Source organism: Ctenopharyngodon idella, chromosome 24 (genome assembly GCF_019924925.1).
Source record: "Ctenopharyngodon idella isolate HZGC_01 chromosome 24, HZGC01, whole genome shotgun sequence".
NCBI classification, from domain to species: domain Eukaryota; kingdom Metazoa; phylum Chordata; class Actinopteri; order Cypriniformes; family Xenocyprididae; genus Ctenopharyngodon; species Ctenopharyngodon idella.
The window spans coordinates 7036626-7054068 of NC_067243.1; the positions used below are offsets into that span (position 1 = coordinate 7036626).

General features: G+C 35.9%; 2 protein-coding genes across 9 annotated transcripts in view; both read right to left on the reverse strand.

The window, feature by feature from the left end:
* The window catches only part of slc25a22a (solute carrier family 25 member 22a), a 31715-nt gene extending 31363 nt beyond the window's left edge, over nucleotides 1-352 (reverse strand). For both annotated transcript variants that reach the window (XM_051883887.1, XM_051883888.1), the window contains exon 1: nucleotides 128-352. The gene's annotated coding sequence lies outside the window, so the exon portion shown is untranslated. The remainder of the gene's footprint in view (nucleotides 1-127) is intronic.
* Nucleotides 353-1828: 1476 nt separating this feature from the next.
* On the reverse strand, nucleotides 1829-14241 carry pidd1 (p53-induced death domain protein 1). 7 transcript variants are annotated; one of them, XM_051884797.1, is made up of 17 exons: nucleotides 14134-14241; nucleotides 13822-13857; nucleotides 12377-13019; nucleotides 11577-11990; nucleotides 11106-11264; nucleotides 10880-10931; nucleotides 10483-10684; nucleotides 9176-9325; nucleotides 8881-9054; nucleotides 8597-8744; nucleotides 8052-8187; nucleotides 7731-7881; nucleotides 6599-6722; nucleotides 6378-6493; nucleotides 6111-6218; nucleotides 5678-5856; nucleotides 1829-2524 (listed from the first exon to the last, which is right to left on the reverse strand). In XM_051884797.1, the coding sequence occupies exons 3-17, from the start codon at nucleotides 12861-12863 to the stop codon at nucleotides 2290-2292; spliced, it is 2835 nt and encodes a 944-aa protein (XP_051740757.1). In that variant the 5' UTR covers nucleotides 12864-13019; nucleotides 13822-13857; nucleotides 14134-14241; the 3' UTR covers nucleotides 1829-2289. The 7 variants fall into 7 exon arrangements, 6 of the variants coding, with proteins under 6 accessions (XP_051740757.1, XP_051740760.1, XP_051740758.1 ...); XM_051884800.1 differs by lacking the exon at nucleotides 13822-13857 and having other exon boundaries at nucleotides 14134-14230; XM_051884798.1 differs by lacking the exon at nucleotides 14134-14241 and having other exon boundaries at nucleotides 13822-13980.
* Nucleotides 14242-17443: the final 3202 nt, after the last annotated feature.

Below are 17443 nucleotides of genomic sequence, written 5' to 3' on the forward strand. Positions count from 1 at the left end.
CGATCAAATCATGAATAACTGTTCTGTTTGAACGCTTCCTTATGCAACACGAATACTAATATTAATATGATACAGATGCTGGTCAAAGGAATAAAGCGTTATGGAAGAGTATAACAGCGCTACATACCGGATCCTGCTGTTTTGTCCCGTTATTCCGGATTATTATGGCTTCATGTGATGTTCCTCCTCCGGTGACAGTGTGATAATAGTTAAAGCTGCCGGTGTTACTCGCGTTCGTGTGTGTTTGGAGGAAAGGGAGGGAGTAAAAGCACGACACGACGGGAGGAGGAGGAGGAGAGGACGGGAGAAAGTGACCGTTTTGCACGCCGCCTACTGGTTACTGCGCGCTCAGATTTTTCTGCTGTTAAATCAAAGGCAAAAAAACGCGTGCTGACGTCATCGACGTGACGCAACGGTGACCTTGAGTTAAATATAAAAGGATACTACATCAAAATGTTGGAGAGGAATACACCCCACTTGTTACCAAAAAACAGAATAATGAACAACACCGATTTAATAATTTGACCGTGTAGTTTGGATTGTCAGATGTTCATAATGCTGTGTGGGATGAATGTCACGAGACCTGTCCTGGTCATATTGTACTACAAAATAAATTATATTTTGATTTTGCATAAAGAAAAGACTAAGACTATTTTTATGTCCCTAGGATTTTTGCATTGTGCATTTTTGCATTAATTTCTAGACAAATGAGCACGTTTTTACAAATTCATATTTATATATATATATAAATTAAAATAATAATTACCGCATTAAAATTTAAAAATCAAATATCACCATGATGCACAAATATTGTGGCATTTAATAATAATAATGGAGATGATAAAATTATCATGGATTCAATGCTATATATATATATATATATATATATATATATATATATATATATATATATATATATACACACACACAAACATACACAATTTTTAAAACATTTAAATAATAATTACCGCATTAAAATTGAAAAATCAAATGTCACCATGATGTACAAATATTGTGGCATTTAATAATAATAGTAATAATAATAATGGAGATGATAAAATGATCATGGATGCAATGCAACAAAAAAAAACAGCATTCTTGTAACAAATTATATATATATAAATTAATATAATATAAAATATAATATATAATTTCTTAAGATTATGAGTATATATATATATATATATATATATACATATGTATATATATGTATACTCATAATCTTAAGAAATTAACAGCATTCTTGTAACAAATTATATATATATACATATATATATACATATATATATAAATTAATATAATATAAAATATAATATATAATTTCTTAAGATTATGAGTATATATATATATATATATATTTATTTTTTTTTTTTTTTACAAGAATACTGTTTTTTTTTTGCATTGCATTGCATTGCATCCATGATAATTTTATCATCTCCATCATTATTATTATTATTATTATTATTATTATTATTATTAAATGCCACAATATTTGTACATCATGGTGATATTTGATTTTTAAATTTTAATGCGGTAATTATTATTTTAATTTTTAAAAAATTGTAAAACCGTGTTATTGTTTAAATCTTTTGAATAAATACATTTTTGACCATTAAGATTTTTTTTACACTGTGCAAAATTTTTATATATATATATATATAAATTTTATATACACACATAGTTTTTGTATTACATTAAAAAACAAAAAAAACAATGAGGATCGCCACAGAAAATATTGGGAATAGTAAGATAGTAGAAAGATCTGGAAGCATTACAGTAATGAGAGTTGGGGGGTAAAATGTGCTTGTCTTGAAAATGCCACAATAAAAAATATTAATGGCTTTATCTTGCTTATGCAAAATATAATTTCTGCCTGTTTCTTTAATATAAGTTAATTTCATAAATTTTTTCATTTGATTATGAGGTCAAATATGACCCTCTTTCAAGAGGTTACATGAGATTCAACAACATACATGAAATGTTTTGATTGTTTCTTGATAAAAACATTAAAAAATAACATGTAACAAACACTCGTGGCTCATCTGACACACTGTAAAGGTGCTACATTGTGTCTCACTACAAATAAAATCCATCTGCTGGACACTGAGTTCTTGAGAGGCACGAGAGAGAAAGAGACATCATTCAGACAGACGCTGCTCTGAGAGAAGACACACTGTATGTCTGTGTGTGTCATTGTGTTCATCTCCACTGCTGCTGGTGGGAGTTAATGTCATGTTCTTGGCATCCACACTCATCATGATCATGTGTGTGTGTGTGTGTGTGTGTGTGTCAGCTGGACTGAGGGTCTGCAGAGGTAGTTGGTGTTTCCAGCCCGACTCGCTTTAGTGATTCTTCATACTTCCTCTTTCCCAGAGTCACTATGTCCTCTACTTCTTCTGCCAAGTCCCGCCTACCACTGTCCACCAGTGCTTTCATCAGCCGTTGCACCGCCCCAGGCCCCGCCCCCTGCTGCCCTCTCGCCCAATGAAAGAGCATCGCCAATACCTGGGCCCCAAAGTTGTCCCTGACAAAACAAACACATTTTATTTGTATTACTATTTATACGCAATTTATATTTATATTTATTCGCAATTCTTAATTTATTTGTTAAAATGATCTGTTTCCAATGTTTGTCATCATGGCGGTATTTGATATGCTGCCTTTAATTTATGATTTAAATTTTTAATTGACCATTAAGATTTTTTGCACTGTACATTTTTGCACATTTCATGACAAATAAGCACTTTTTTTTACCCCCAAATGATCATTGATGCAATGAAATGGGGAAAAAAATACAAATATTAAAACAAAATATTGTATATATATATATATACACATACACACACATACATGCACACAATTTTTGTCATATCAATTAAAGCCTGGATGGATATAACAAAGAAAAAAAAAATTATATATTTAAATCAATAATAATTATATATTTTTAATTAAGTAAATAATAAACAATTAAATATATAATGAAATGTTGTGATAAATAAAAATAAAATTAAAAGTGAGCCTAAATAAGGCATTTTTGCACTGATAACAAATAAGCACTTTTAGCCCCCAAATTTCATTATCGTTGTCAAACAATTATAACTATATATATATATATTATATATATACCATCACCATTGAAAATAATGGTAATAGTAAAAGAGGAACCTCTGGAAAAATTACAGTAATGAGAATTGGTGGATAAAATGTGATTAAATAAATTAAAATACAAAATACATTATAAAATACATTAAAATGTGAGCCAAAATAAATAAGGCATACAATTATTAATTTAAAATGAAAACTGACATTAATTGTGGTATAAATGTCATGTCATATGCCTTGATATAAATACATGTATTTTGTGCCCATTTTTTGCATTTTTATTGATTTCAACACTTCAGAATTCCTTTAATTATTCATAATTTATATAATTTTGTCTGCTATATTGTTGCTTTATAGATCATTTATTGAAATTGGTAACACTAGTTTTTATTTTGCATTGTCTTGTTACAGGTTACATATACTTACTATAGTAATAACAGTAAATTAGGCACAGCTAACCCTAAACCAAACCCTAACCCTATAGTAAGTACATGTTGTTAATTAATGTTACTCAAATGTATAATTACAGTGTAACAAGGACACCTTAAAATGAAGTGTAACCTTGAAATTTAACTTGACTTGAGAGATACTGGGGTATAAAGATGATAAAATAAACAGACTACAGAAAAGGACATAGAAAGCTTGACAAAATGAGCATGCAAGCGTGTGAATGTGTACCATCTCCTGCAGTGGCCCAGATGGCTGAGTGATCAAAACAAAACACTCAAAATTCACCATTGCTGCCTTAATTTCTTTCCTCCATCACTCATTTTCACACTGCCTCTCTCCTTCTCTGTAATGAGAATTCTCTGACATCTGCGATTGAGCAAACCAGTCTCGGAAAAAACAAACACTGAATTTATGATATTTGGTTCTGTAAACGGTCCTAAATAGCTCATGAGGTCGGAGCTAATAGCCTTGTGGTCAGCGCTCCGACATGTAGCGCTTCAGGTGACCCAACGTTTCCCGATCCTGTCCCCCACTCTCTATCCCTCTTCACTTCCTGTCAGTTCTCTACTATCCTATCTCAATAAAGGCAAAAAAGCTCATGAATAATAATGAGGTCAAACTGATCTGGCTTGGTAATAATTCCTGGACTGTCCAGTCATAGGATGTAAATATAGCTGCCAGCAGCAATTCTCAGGGTTCAAGCGCTTTAAGGCCTTTAAGAAAATGCGTAAAAAGGTAAAAGGTATGTTTTAATTAGCAAGCCTGTAACCATCTCGATCATAGATGGAAAAGACCATTTACAGCCAATACAGGCAATTTCCCATAGGAAATATATAGTTTTTAAAGCTTTTTAACAGTTATCAAGGTTGAGCCAAAAACCTAGGACTAGTTCGCTAAAGTTTTTTAAAAAATTAATCTTCAATATTTAATGAATGATTCAATGGACAGCAGCAGTCCTAGAGGCAAAGTTGCTCAGAATGAGGAGTTCTACCATGTGGTATGAATGTTGTGGGCGTGTGCGAAAAATCGCGCAATACACAATCCTTTACGCACGTGAAAAACGCGAAGACGGTGGCCAATTTCTTTCGAATATCTCAAAGGCCTCTAAGGTCATGAGTCAAACAGGCCCAGTGAGTTTCGTTCCGATCGGCCTCCGTTAACCTTGTTTAATAGCTGCTCAAACTTCTTTTTGACGATGCCGGCCATGTTTTTCGAAATGCGTCAATGTCCTCATAGGCAGTCATGGCACCTCGGACGAAGACACCGCATGCCCATTTTCAAGTCAATCGGACTAACAGTGAAGTAGTTATAGCCGTTTTCAAAAAAATGTCCTATTATAGCGCCACCAAGTGGCCAGTCGCCATGTCCTTCTTCACACGACCACAGAATGAGCTCTTACATAGGTGTACTAAGTTTGGTGAAAATATCACAAGTTATAGCCATTTTAGTAAAAGTGGCTCCACCCACTTCGAACGTTTCGGCGGCCCTTAGGGACCGTGAATCAGAATTTCAACTTTTTTTGATGATTATTGACAATCAGACTCCAGACAATCTCGCTGCACTGGTTTGGACTAGTTCGGACTAGTTTGCAAAAGTAGGTTTTTAAAAATATCCGAAATACCCAAAAATTACTACCAGCCCTCAAAGTTTCAATTCTCTACAACTTACGGTTTAGTCTGCCTGATCACTTTTAGGGGAGAATGCTGATCCTTGGAAATTTTAACAATTACAATGGGGTTTCAGTTCAGCGCTACGCACTTGAACCCCTAATTAATATCCAATGAGTCAGTGTTCACAGATAACCTATTTTTTGGGGGGAGGGATACAAAAATATAATACAATTTATGTCTAATCTTCTATTACTGTCCTTTTAAAATCTGAAATGATTGCATCATTTGACAACAGTGAATGCCACGCAAATTGTTTCCCAAATATTATGCATTCATTCTGCCTCAGACTTACTAATCGCCAGAATTTATAAGTGGACCTGAAGATCACGTGCTGTAAAATCTGTAGTAAATCTGTCCTATAATAAGACTGAATGTGCTGTTGGCCTCAGCAGACATACAGCGCCATCTGCTGGCGGCCTCTTTCCACACTCTCCATCGGCTGATCCTATGCCCACCTGTGTTGGTTTCGGATCCGTTCCAGCTGGTCGTAGCTGATGCCCAGGCTGATGCCGATATTCTGCCACTCTTGGTTGATGCGTAAGGAGATGGACAGCAGGTTGGTCTGTGTCAGGTAGCCGCTCTCCGGGTCGCCCAGGTTCAGCTCGCCGGAGATGTTCCCATCACAGTCAGCGTTCTGTGTGTGGAAATATGATGAAACAATTCTTTTTTAACTGTCATAGTTCAAATTTTTCTCATGAGCTCTGTTCCAAACACTAGTGAGCTGCCTGTCTACCGTCTGCATAGGCAGCATCCTAAACAGCATCGTTATATTTATCGTCCTTGGTGTGAACAGGCCTTCAGGAGCGAGGCATCTTATAATACAACATATAGCATTGTACAACACAACACAGCATTATGCACTGGAGTTAGATCATTGAGATTGCTCACAGGAATCCGCAAAGGAAGCGTCGCCATCCACTGGTTGTCGTGACCTTTTCTTTTACTTGCTACTTCTTCTGGAAGATCATTAGGCACTTCACCCCTGTAAAATGAAACCTGGAAGGACACACATCTTATTAGAGGAGAGGTAAAACTGAAAGTGATAATCATCACAACATCATCATCTGATCAGATCACATTTGAAGTCAATATGCAAAGCTATATGTTTAACCAATGAGATTCCACCATAGGAGGAGCTAACAAACCCTGTCTCACCTGTCCTCTCACGGTGCCCTGCTGTGGGTGGGTCGGGCACACATGGACCTCTTTAATGTTCTTCAGGTGAGAGTAAAAGGTGAATGACAGTCTGCCATCTTTACAGTCAGGACGGTCTGAGGACACCATTCGAGGTTAACTTTAATATGTTTAATAGTTTGCATCTATTCATGCTGTATAGGTTGTGGTGTGTTTCTTGTTGTAAACATGTATGTGTCCACCTGCGCTGATGTCAATGCCTCTCTCAAAGCCAGCGAAAAACTGCTCTCCCTCCAGCAGGATACACAACTCAGATGGCTGAGGACCATCATACTGCTCCGACAGAGACACCAACCTGCTTTCAGCCTAAAGAGAGAAATGAACAAGGACTGCTTATGGAAGCTTTTTTCCGCCACTGAATAAAAAATAAAAAAGGTAATTGCGACTATTTCACAATTCAGATTTTTTTCTCAGAATTGCGTGATATAAACTCGTAATTGCATAATATAAAGTCCGAATTGTGTTATAAAGTCCGAATTTTGAGTTATAAAGTCAGAATTGCGAGTAAGGATTGCGAGTTAGAAAGTCAGAATTGTGAGATATAAAGTCAGAATTGTGTTATAAAGTCCGAATTTTGAGTTATAAAGTCAGAATTGTGAGTTTTAAACTTGTGATTGCGTGATATAAAGTCTGAATTTTGAGTTATAAAGTCAGAATTGTGGGATACAAAGTCAGAACTGTGAGTAATAAACTTGTAATTGCGAGTTATAAAGTCCGAATTGCAAGATAAAAAGTCTGAATTGTGAGTTATAAAGTCCGAATTGCAAGTTACCAAGACCAAATTGCGAGTTATAAAGTCAGAATTGCGAGTTATAAAGTCCGAACTGCGAGTTATAAAGTCAGGATTGCGAGTTAGAAAGTCAGAATTGTGAGATATAAAGTCAGGATTGCGAGTTTATATCTCACAATTTTGAGAAAAGAAATTGTGAGATAAAAAAGTTGCAATTACCTTTTTTATTTTTTATTTAGTGGTGGAAACAATCTTCCATACTGCTAAAATTGTAGCATATAATTTTGATGAAAAAATGCTTATCCTACTTAGCCTATAATTATAAAGAAGTTCATAGATTGACTTCCTGGAAAACGAATGTCACAGACATTGAGGGCGGACTCTTTTGACTCGTGAGACACACTGCACTTTTTATTACACTGACTTCCATTCATACGCATGTGAACGCAGGAAACGCAATGCAAATTTCTCTGCGTTTCAGTGTCTGTAGAAATTTTGCATGCTCAAAGTCTAGTGTGACCACGGCATAAGTAAGCAACGGCCTACCCAGAACACCCTAGAAACAACATAGCAACCACACACACCTTGTCAGACGGCAGGCACTGCAGCAGAACCTGCTCTGGGTCGCTTTTTCTCTGAAGCGCCAGGAATCGAACCCGGAACTGTTTCAAGCGGTGATACATCTTCCTGACAACCCCACTAACACACCTGTGAGTGGTGTACCACAACCAGTACCTGAACACACACATGTGACACTGAAGACTAAAATAATAATATACAATATATTCACATAGAAAACAGTTATTTTAATTTGTAATAATATTTCACATTATTACTGTTTTTACTGTATTTTTGATTAAATAAATGCAGCCTTGGCGAGCAGAAGAGACTTCTTCGCTGCTCACCATGAGAAGTGTGTGACTGAGAAGACAGCGTAGATGTGCGTGACGTAGAGCGACACCTGAGCGGTGATGTCAGTCCAGGTGTGGGCCGTGGGGTCGCCGTGCATCAGGTGCAAACGGGACATGTCCACCATGTGTCCTGAACACACACATATGAATGTCAATCAGTAGCACACTACCATAAAACTCATACTTAACTTGACCTTCCAATTTCAGACAATGAATGATGACAAACAATATCAGCTGTGATTTTCTTGAATTGGATACCACTTGCTAAATTATAAAAAAAAATTATAATTATAAAACTTGTTGAATTTGAAATGCTAAAACAATAGATCTAGTGTTGAAAGTAAAGACTCAGTATTGTATGTAATAAGCACATTGTACACATTCCTCATTTGTTTAACAGCATTAATATCCAGAATAAGTTAAACCGCTAATGTCTGTAAATGTAAATCTCAGGCAGGAACGAGTCTCTAATAAGATTAAGAACTGCTCAGTTTAATGATTAAACAGTTTCCTAGAAAGAAGTGAACGTGATGCAATACCAGTTACTCCAGGTGGAAGAGGAACCTGCACTCTGATTGGCTGAAGGAAGTGCATGCTGGGAGTTTGAGAGAGGCATAGCAGTGGGCTGGCGCTCGCATGAGGGTCTCCGGTCAGGTCCTGCACCTCAGACAGCGCCACCTGCAGGACCTAAGGGGGAAAAACAAATATATAAACAGAATTGAACAATATGTGATCAATGATTAGCATCAGTGCGATTAGCTCATTATTAGAAGCAGTGGATATTATTTTCCAATTCAAACCAGAGTTATATTCATGTACAGACCTGCAGTGTGACCGTACGTGTCCCTGTTGTGCACTCTGGAGGAAATGTAAGTTTGATCCCCGGGTCGAATTGAGATACCAGCAGTGCCCCCTCTGGGGACACGGAGCAACTGTCCAGGAAAGGACGAGAGACGGCCACAAACCACGAGAACTGCGACACACTGCAGCAGGCCAACTACATACACACACACACCACCAGAATATATATATGTGTGCAGTAATGCTCTCATGATGGTGTATGGTGGTTCAACAATATGAAACGTAACGTTTGACCGAGAGAGATCTGATTGGCTCACCCGTGCTGGACGGCCCCCTGGCCTGCAGCTGTGTTTCTCACTTCCTCTCCTGGTCAGGGTGGGCAGTGTCGTCCAAGACTGACCATCAAACCTGCGAACCGCCACATCACCTTTACGTGCTTTACGATACGGGATACACACCTCTACCGGCTACAAGAGTGACAGAAATTATTATAATTATTATATTTTAATAATATTCATATATTTATTAATTTTAATAATTAATTTATTATATGTATTTTTAGTTCATATATTATTAATTATAATAATACTGAATTTTATTATTATAATTATTATATTTTATTCATATTCATATATCTATTCATTATAATAATTCATGTATTAAAGTTCATATATTAATTATAATATTACTGAATTTTATTAATTTATAGTTTTAACTGTATTACTAATTACTTATAAAACAGGAGCCTTCTTTCACTATAAAATTATTACAATTATATTTTAATAATATTCATATATTTATTAATTATAATAATGTATTCTATTTTATTCATATTCATATATCTATTCATTATAATAATGTATTTATTATATTTTACTTATAATAGTTCATATATTATTATTATTATAACACTGTATTTTATTAATTTATAGTTTTAACTTTATTAGTTATTACTTTGAAAACAGGAGCCTTCTTTCACTATAAATTATAATTGTATTTATATTCATATATTTTTTAATTATAAAAATACTGTATTTTATTAATTATAGTTTTAACTGTATTAGTTATTACTTATAAAACAGCTTTCTTTCACTATAAATTATTATAATTATTATATTTTATTCATATTCATATATCTATTCATTATAATTATTCATTAAAGTTCATATATTATTAATTATAATAATACTGAATTTTATTAATTTATAGTTTTAACTGTATTACTAATTACTTATAAAACAGGAGCCTTCTTTCACTATAAAAATATTCTAATTATATTTTAATAATCATATTTATTAATTATAATATTTCATATATTATTAATTATAATAATAGTGTATTTTCATTCATTTATAGTTTTAACTGTATTAGTTATTACTTATAAAACAGGAGCCTTCTTTCAGTATAAAAATTATTATAATTATTATATTTTGATAATATTGCTGTCAAATTGATTAATTGCGATTAACAAAAGTTTGTAAATATGTGTATATATATATATAAACTGATTAATTATAATAATTATATTTTTTATTATTTATAATATTTAACTGTATTATTTATATATCATAAAACATGAGCTTTTTCACTAAGGATTTATATAAATATAAACAAAAATTACAACCTTCTCAAATGTGGCTCCATGTGGGCAGAGCTCCAGTTGTCGACTCAACAGGATGTCATGCTCCTCTAGCCACACCCACTTCCTGTCTGGTCTCCTCTCCGCCCACTGGAGTTGTGTGACCAAGCTTACGCATCTCCGTGGAAACAAGAGCTCCGCCCCTCCAGGAAGGAACACGTGACAACCAGCAGGTGATACTTGAAAACTGATGAGGAGAGAAGAGTTACGTTTGGAACGTATAGAATGTATACTGCAGTGCACACTATTATATATTATACTAGTATGCAGAATGTAACCTTAAACAAAGAGTGGTGCACTACATTATTGTCATCACATGGCCTAGTTATACTGCATGTTTAAATTTGAGAGTGTTTGTTAAATGAAGGTGGACTCAATTCACCTGTGCTGCTCGAGTCCGAGGTGCAGCTCTGGGATCTCAGAACATTCCAGAACTATAAAACACAAACAGTGTCACTGGGGTCAAACAGGCTTAGTTTGTTTGGGTTTCATTCATCAATGAGAAAAACTTCCAAAATACGTGATGTAATCCTAACAGATCAAACATTTCATTACTATAATTCATGGTAAACTAGATTAAAGCAGCAGCAGTGAGAGTCGACAGTGACCTGGGGTCACGCGAGCGAGCGGTGGGGGCGTCGGGGGGCGGCCCAGTGGGTTGTTCCTCATGTCCAGTTTGTCGAGCAGCGGGAGGGAGTGCAAACATTCTGGAACACTCCTCAGATCATTACTCTGGATCACTAGCTGCCTCAGAGAGCGGAGAGATCCTGAGAGAGAGAGAAATAGCCATTCGGTTAGTTTAACTTCTGAAATACAGTGTCACAAACACTAGATTATTCCTTCAAATCTCCAAATCTCACTCAAAAATAGTTGTTTCTACAGTAGCTGGCATAGTTTTAAAAAATTAATGGCAGTAGATGGTTCTTCAGAGACACATTAGGGTTTACACTTCAAATGTAAAAGTGTTTGAGTGGTTTGTGTGTTTATTTAGCTATAGTTTGGGGACATCCTCATTTGGAAAAATAATCTATAAAATAAATATTTTGTTTTTGTTTCGAAAGAGTGTGTGTTTTCATCACCCATCGTCTCCGGCAGCGCTCTGAGTCTGTTATTTGAAAGCTCCAGAGTTTGTAAGTTCTCCAGTTGGCCCAGTTCTTCTGGAAGTCTCTCCAGAAGGTTGAAGGACACATCCAGCTCCTCCAGCCTGCAGAGGAGGCCCACTCCCTGGGGTAGATCCACCAGCCTGTTCCCCATCAGACTTACTCGCTGCAGGGACGCCAGCGCTCCCAGACCCTCCGGCAGACCCGTCAGGCGATTATGACACAGCAGGAGCTCGGAGAGGTGAGAGAGAGATAGAATACAGGGAGGAAGAGAGGAGAGATGGTTGAAGGAGAGATCCAGGTGAACGAGGAGAGACAGAGAGGAGACGGAGTCAGGGAGAGAGGAGAGGAGGCCAGGGAGAGGGTCACCCTGGGGGTCATGGAAACGGTGTCCTTGAAATAAAGAGAGAGAATATTAACACGTGAAAAATTTTAGACGGACGGACAGACAGACGGATAGATAGATAGACAGACAGACAGATGGATAAACAGATATAGACAGACAGACGGATAGATAAATAGATAGACAGGTGGATAGACAGACAGATAGACAGACAGACAGATGGATAGACAGACAGACAGACAGACAGACGGATAGACAGACAGACAGATAGACAGATAGACAGATAGACAGACAGAGAGACGGATAGACAGAGAGACAGATAGATAAACAGATTGACAGACAAACAGATGGATAGACAGACAGACGGATAGATAGACAGACAGTGTGAGTGTGTGTGTGTGAATGTAAGTAAATATTTAATCTTGTGTGTATTCACCTCTGATAGCCAGAGAGCGCAGCTGTGTGAGTCGGGGCAGGACACGCAGTGCACTCTCTAGCGCCCCCTCATCCTCTGATCCCAGTCTGAGGTACTGCAGGTCTCTCATCTGCTCCTGAACACACTCCCAGAACACAGGAAGAACCTCTCCTCCACCCCGATACACATCCAGAACCAGCCGCCCCTCTGCCAGCACGCCATCCAGCCCCACCGACGGAGGAAGAGGAGGAGAGAGGCAGGGGAAAGAGGAGGAAGAGGACGACAAGATGGACGGAGCCCAGGTGTCCGTATGATCAGAGGAAAAAGAGAGTCCTAATGGTGGACTTTCCTTCAAATGCGGCTTCCCAAAGAAATCTGGTAAAGCCAGACCCACTTCTGTCCCCATCATCATCACTCTTCTTTCATCTGAAAAACCATCTTCTCTTCCTCCATCACTTGTGGCCAGCCACACTTTCTCCTCCACCTCTTTATTCTCCCCTCTCTCCATCTATTCTCTTTTTTCTTTCCTTCAGCCCCTCCTACAAACAACATATAGTGAGAAAAATGACGGAGAGATGAATCTGATGCCTCCGTCTTCATCTTTCCATCACCGTGGTGGGATCACATCTCTAGACTGGTGACCGTGTCCAGACAAGCCCCTGCGCTGGAGTGCCAAAACATCATTCAGAGAGAAAGAAAGGTGTTAATTGGAAATGTTCAGAATCAATAAAAATAACAATGAACTGCAGTGAGTAAAATTCACGATCTGCACCTGAGTACCACCACTACTGATAAATAAATGTATTAGATAGATAGAAACTTTAGTAACTGCAGTTGTCAAATTTTGATTTATTGTTAATGACAGTGGTTGCTAATACTAACTTATTGTTTTTAACAATAACTGCATTATCTACGCTATTTTAGAGGTAACTAAGGTTACCATGGTAAATCACGGTAAAGGCACAGTTCTCATTCATTCACATGTGGCTAAAACTAAATCACAGCTGCATTAAAGTAAGTAACAACATTTTTAAATGTTGTGAAAACACTTAACTGAACCTTTATACCGCATAATAAGTCATAGATCACAGCTGTCTTGACTGAATGATCACTTTACTCGTTAAACTGAGGGATAAACACTTACAATGCAGGATTTTAGGCGCGGATTTCTTGATGCACGTGACGTGTCTGTAACGTTCAAACATTATACGGTCTCGCGCATTATATGAAACTAACACTAATAAAAGCTAAATGTAATACTCATTTGATAAATTTACATATGTGAGTTATAATAAGTTCACTTCCGTGTTTCATGCACATGTTTCGTGTTGACACACACCGCGGAACTTTGAGCAAAAGGCGGGAGGAGATTTCTTAAAGAGACAGTGACAGCAAAAAAAATACACTAAATGTGGGTTAAAGGGATAGTTCACCCTAAAATGAAAATTAAATCATAATTTACTCACCCTCAAGTTGTTCCAAACCTGTATTAATTTCTTGTGCTGAACACAAAAGAAGATATTTTGAAGAATGTTGGTAACCAAACAGTTGATGGACCCCACTGACTTCCATAGCATATATTCTATATGGAAGTCAATGGGGACCAGCAACTGTTTGGTTACCAACATTCTTCAAAATATCTTTCTTTACGTTAAGAAAGAACTTCGTGCAAGTTTAGATTAGAACAATTTGTGTGACTAAATAATGACAGAATTTTATTTTTTATAATATAATATAATATATTATATTATAATATAATGTAATATAATATATCTCACTTATCTAACATTCTGGTTGTGGATGAGAGAAAGAAACGAAGCATCATTTTATGAGTGCCTTCCTCTGCTGTTGCTGTGTTTGTATGCATGTCTCAACATGTTCTGCTTTACCACCTGCTGAAGTGTGGGATTGGTTTAACCCACTGAGACTACAGGATGAATCCGGGATAAATTTCCTTCTCACGAGGAAATGAAAACGGGAGATGAGATGAACATCTAAGCATCCGAAGAATTTTATTTTGATGAGACAATAATGAACTCAATGTGTCTGACAAAGATATAAATGCATTTGGTTTTTAAAAGGACAATCATGCACAGCACAGGGGTGAAAGGTGAAGTAGGAAGGTTTTGATTTGTATTGATTTGTAAAAATCCCTGTATGCCGAATCATGTGCCAGTTTTGTTGGTCTTCAGAAGAAATGCCCTATGACTGACCTCACAAAAGTACCCAGGAAAATATTTTCCTTGAACTTCTGTTCAGTGCTGTCCAAATGTGGGCCAAAGGATACAGTTTTGCTGTTGTTATTTCACAAAACACTTTTTAGGAACATTCATTGAGATCTAAAAATGTCCACAGCAACAAACCACTTTGCACTTCGCATCTCCAGATTGAATCTGTGTTTGTTTGGATACAGTTTAGTGTCCTATTTTGTTCCCATGATTTACTATTTTGTTACCCCGTTTTGCTAAATCGTGTGCACGATTTACTATTTTCTTCCCTCGTTTTGCTAAACTGTGCACGCGATTTACTATTTTCTTCCCTCGTTTTGCTAAATCGTGCACACGATTTACTATTTTGTTCCCTTGATTTGCTAAATTGTGCGCACAAATTACTATTTTGTTCCCACGATTTACTATTTTGTTCCCTTGTTTTGCTTAATCATGCACACAATTTACTATTTCGTTCCATCGTTTTGCTAAATCGTGCGCACGATTTACTATTTTGTTCTCTCGATTTACTAAATTGTGCACACGATTTACTATTTTGTTCTCTCGATTTGCTAAATTGTGCACACGATTTACTATTTTGTTCCCACGATTTACTGTTTTGTTCTCTCGATTTGCTAAATTGTGCGCACGATTTAGTATTTTGTTCCCTTGTTTTGCTAAATCACGCGCACAATTTACTATTTTGTTCTCTCGTTTTGCTAAATCGTGCACGCGATTTACTATTTTGTTCTCTCGATTTGCTAAATTGTGCACACGATTTACTATTTTGTTCCCACGATTTACTATTTTGTTCTCTCGATTTGCTTAATTGTGCGCACGTTTTACTATTTTGTTCCCACGATTTGCTAAATTGAGCGCACGATTTACTATTTTGTTCCCACGGTTTACTATTTTGTTCTCTCGATTTGCTAAATTGTGCACACGATTTACTATTTTGTTCCCTTGTTTTGCTAAATCGTGCACGCGATTTACTATTTTGTTCTCTCGATTTGCTAAATTGAGCGCACGATTTACTATTTTGTTCCCACGATTTACTGTTTTGTTCTCTCGATTTGCTAAATTGTGCGCACGATTTAGTATTTTGTTCCCTTGTTTTGCTAAATCGTGCACGCGATTTACTATTTTGTTCTCTCGATTTGCTAAATTGTGCACACGATTTACTATTTTGTTCCCACGATTTACTATTTTGTTCTCTCGATTTGCTTAATTGTGCGCACGTTTTACTATTTTGTTCCCACGATTTACTATTTTGTTTCCTCGATTTGCTAAATTGTGCACACCATTTACTATTTTGTTCTCTCGATTTGCTAAATTGAGCGCACGATTTACTATTTTGTTCCCACGGTTTACTATTTTGTTCTCTCCTTTTGCTAAATCGTGCGCACGATTTACTATTTTGTTCCCATGGTTTACTATTTTGTTCTCTCGATTTGCTAAATCATGTGCACAATTTACTATTTTGTTCCCTCAATTTATAAATCGTGTGCGTGATTTAGCAAATCGAGGGAACTAATTAATAAATTGTGCGCAAGATTTAGCAATTCAAGGGAACAAAATAGTACTATTTTTTTTCCCCTGCATGTCATGTGCTGGGCTCCGTACATTGGAACCAAATTTCATCTAGTGGAAGCGTTTGGTACTGCACCCAAACAAAATCTTACTGAAAGCACATTTTTTGAGATATCAACCTTAAATTTGAAACACAACTCGTTTAGATTTGTGGTTTTGAGTTTCTCACAGTTTTAGAGTAAAACATGTTTTGGAAATTATATATTTAAAATAGTATTTTTATGCATTTTTTCGTAATAATAAACGTAAACTTCTATAATGTTTTTTAGTTTCACTTTTTTTTTCTTTTTTTTTTTTCTTTTTTACTTTTTTAACTTTTTCAGGAATAATCTGCCAAGTGTCTTCTTTAAAAGAGACCAAACTTCAGTCTGTGCTCCAAAGCGTTCAAGATTTATGACAATTTAAGTTGGAAATTTTATTTTCAGGTCTATAAATGGATTATAACTACTGCATAAATATCATTTAGTACCATAAAGTACCCCTAAAAGTACAAATTATTAAATAAAAAACATATCATAACATAACAAGTTCATATCAGTTATCGATCTATCTCTTGCATGATAAACCATTTATTTAGGTTTTAGTGTAGAAGCTCAAAAATATCACTGACATTTAGCTACAACCTTCAGACCGTTTTTAAATACATATTTGTTACATAACGTATAACTTTATAACAGCTTTTGTAAATATGAACATCTAAATGTTATGAAAACTGTGACAAATGTGTTTTTGGACAAACTGTAATGTTTCCCACTGCCAGGCATGATAAGAATTTCAGGAAAGATGCCCAGAATTTTGATTTGTGGAACTTAGATATATAAACATATAATTTTAGTTCATTTGTAGTGTGTCGTCCCTGTGAACCTTGAACTCTCTGACATCGCAAAACTCAAAACACATTTTTATGTGAGAACGTTCCCATGTAAATAATAAAAACACTGCAAACACAACAGTACACTGCAGAGTATTCTGTCCTTTACAATCCCCAGAGAGAACATATTTTTAAACTCATGTCATTTGGGAGGATCCCTGGTAAGATATGTTGTAAAACACTGTACAAAGGTGGAAAACACCACTAAAAATAACATATAGTATAGCTGTTTATTGACACTGATTTAATAAGAATATACATTTTGACGTTAAATACTATTGAAAGAATAATACATATCTGTACTTAATGTATTATAGGCTATTTAATGGATTTTTCAGCAAAATTCAAACAGTATCATACAAAAATATTTTATATATTTAAACTATTTTGACATTTAAAAAGCAAAATGACCTTGTCATT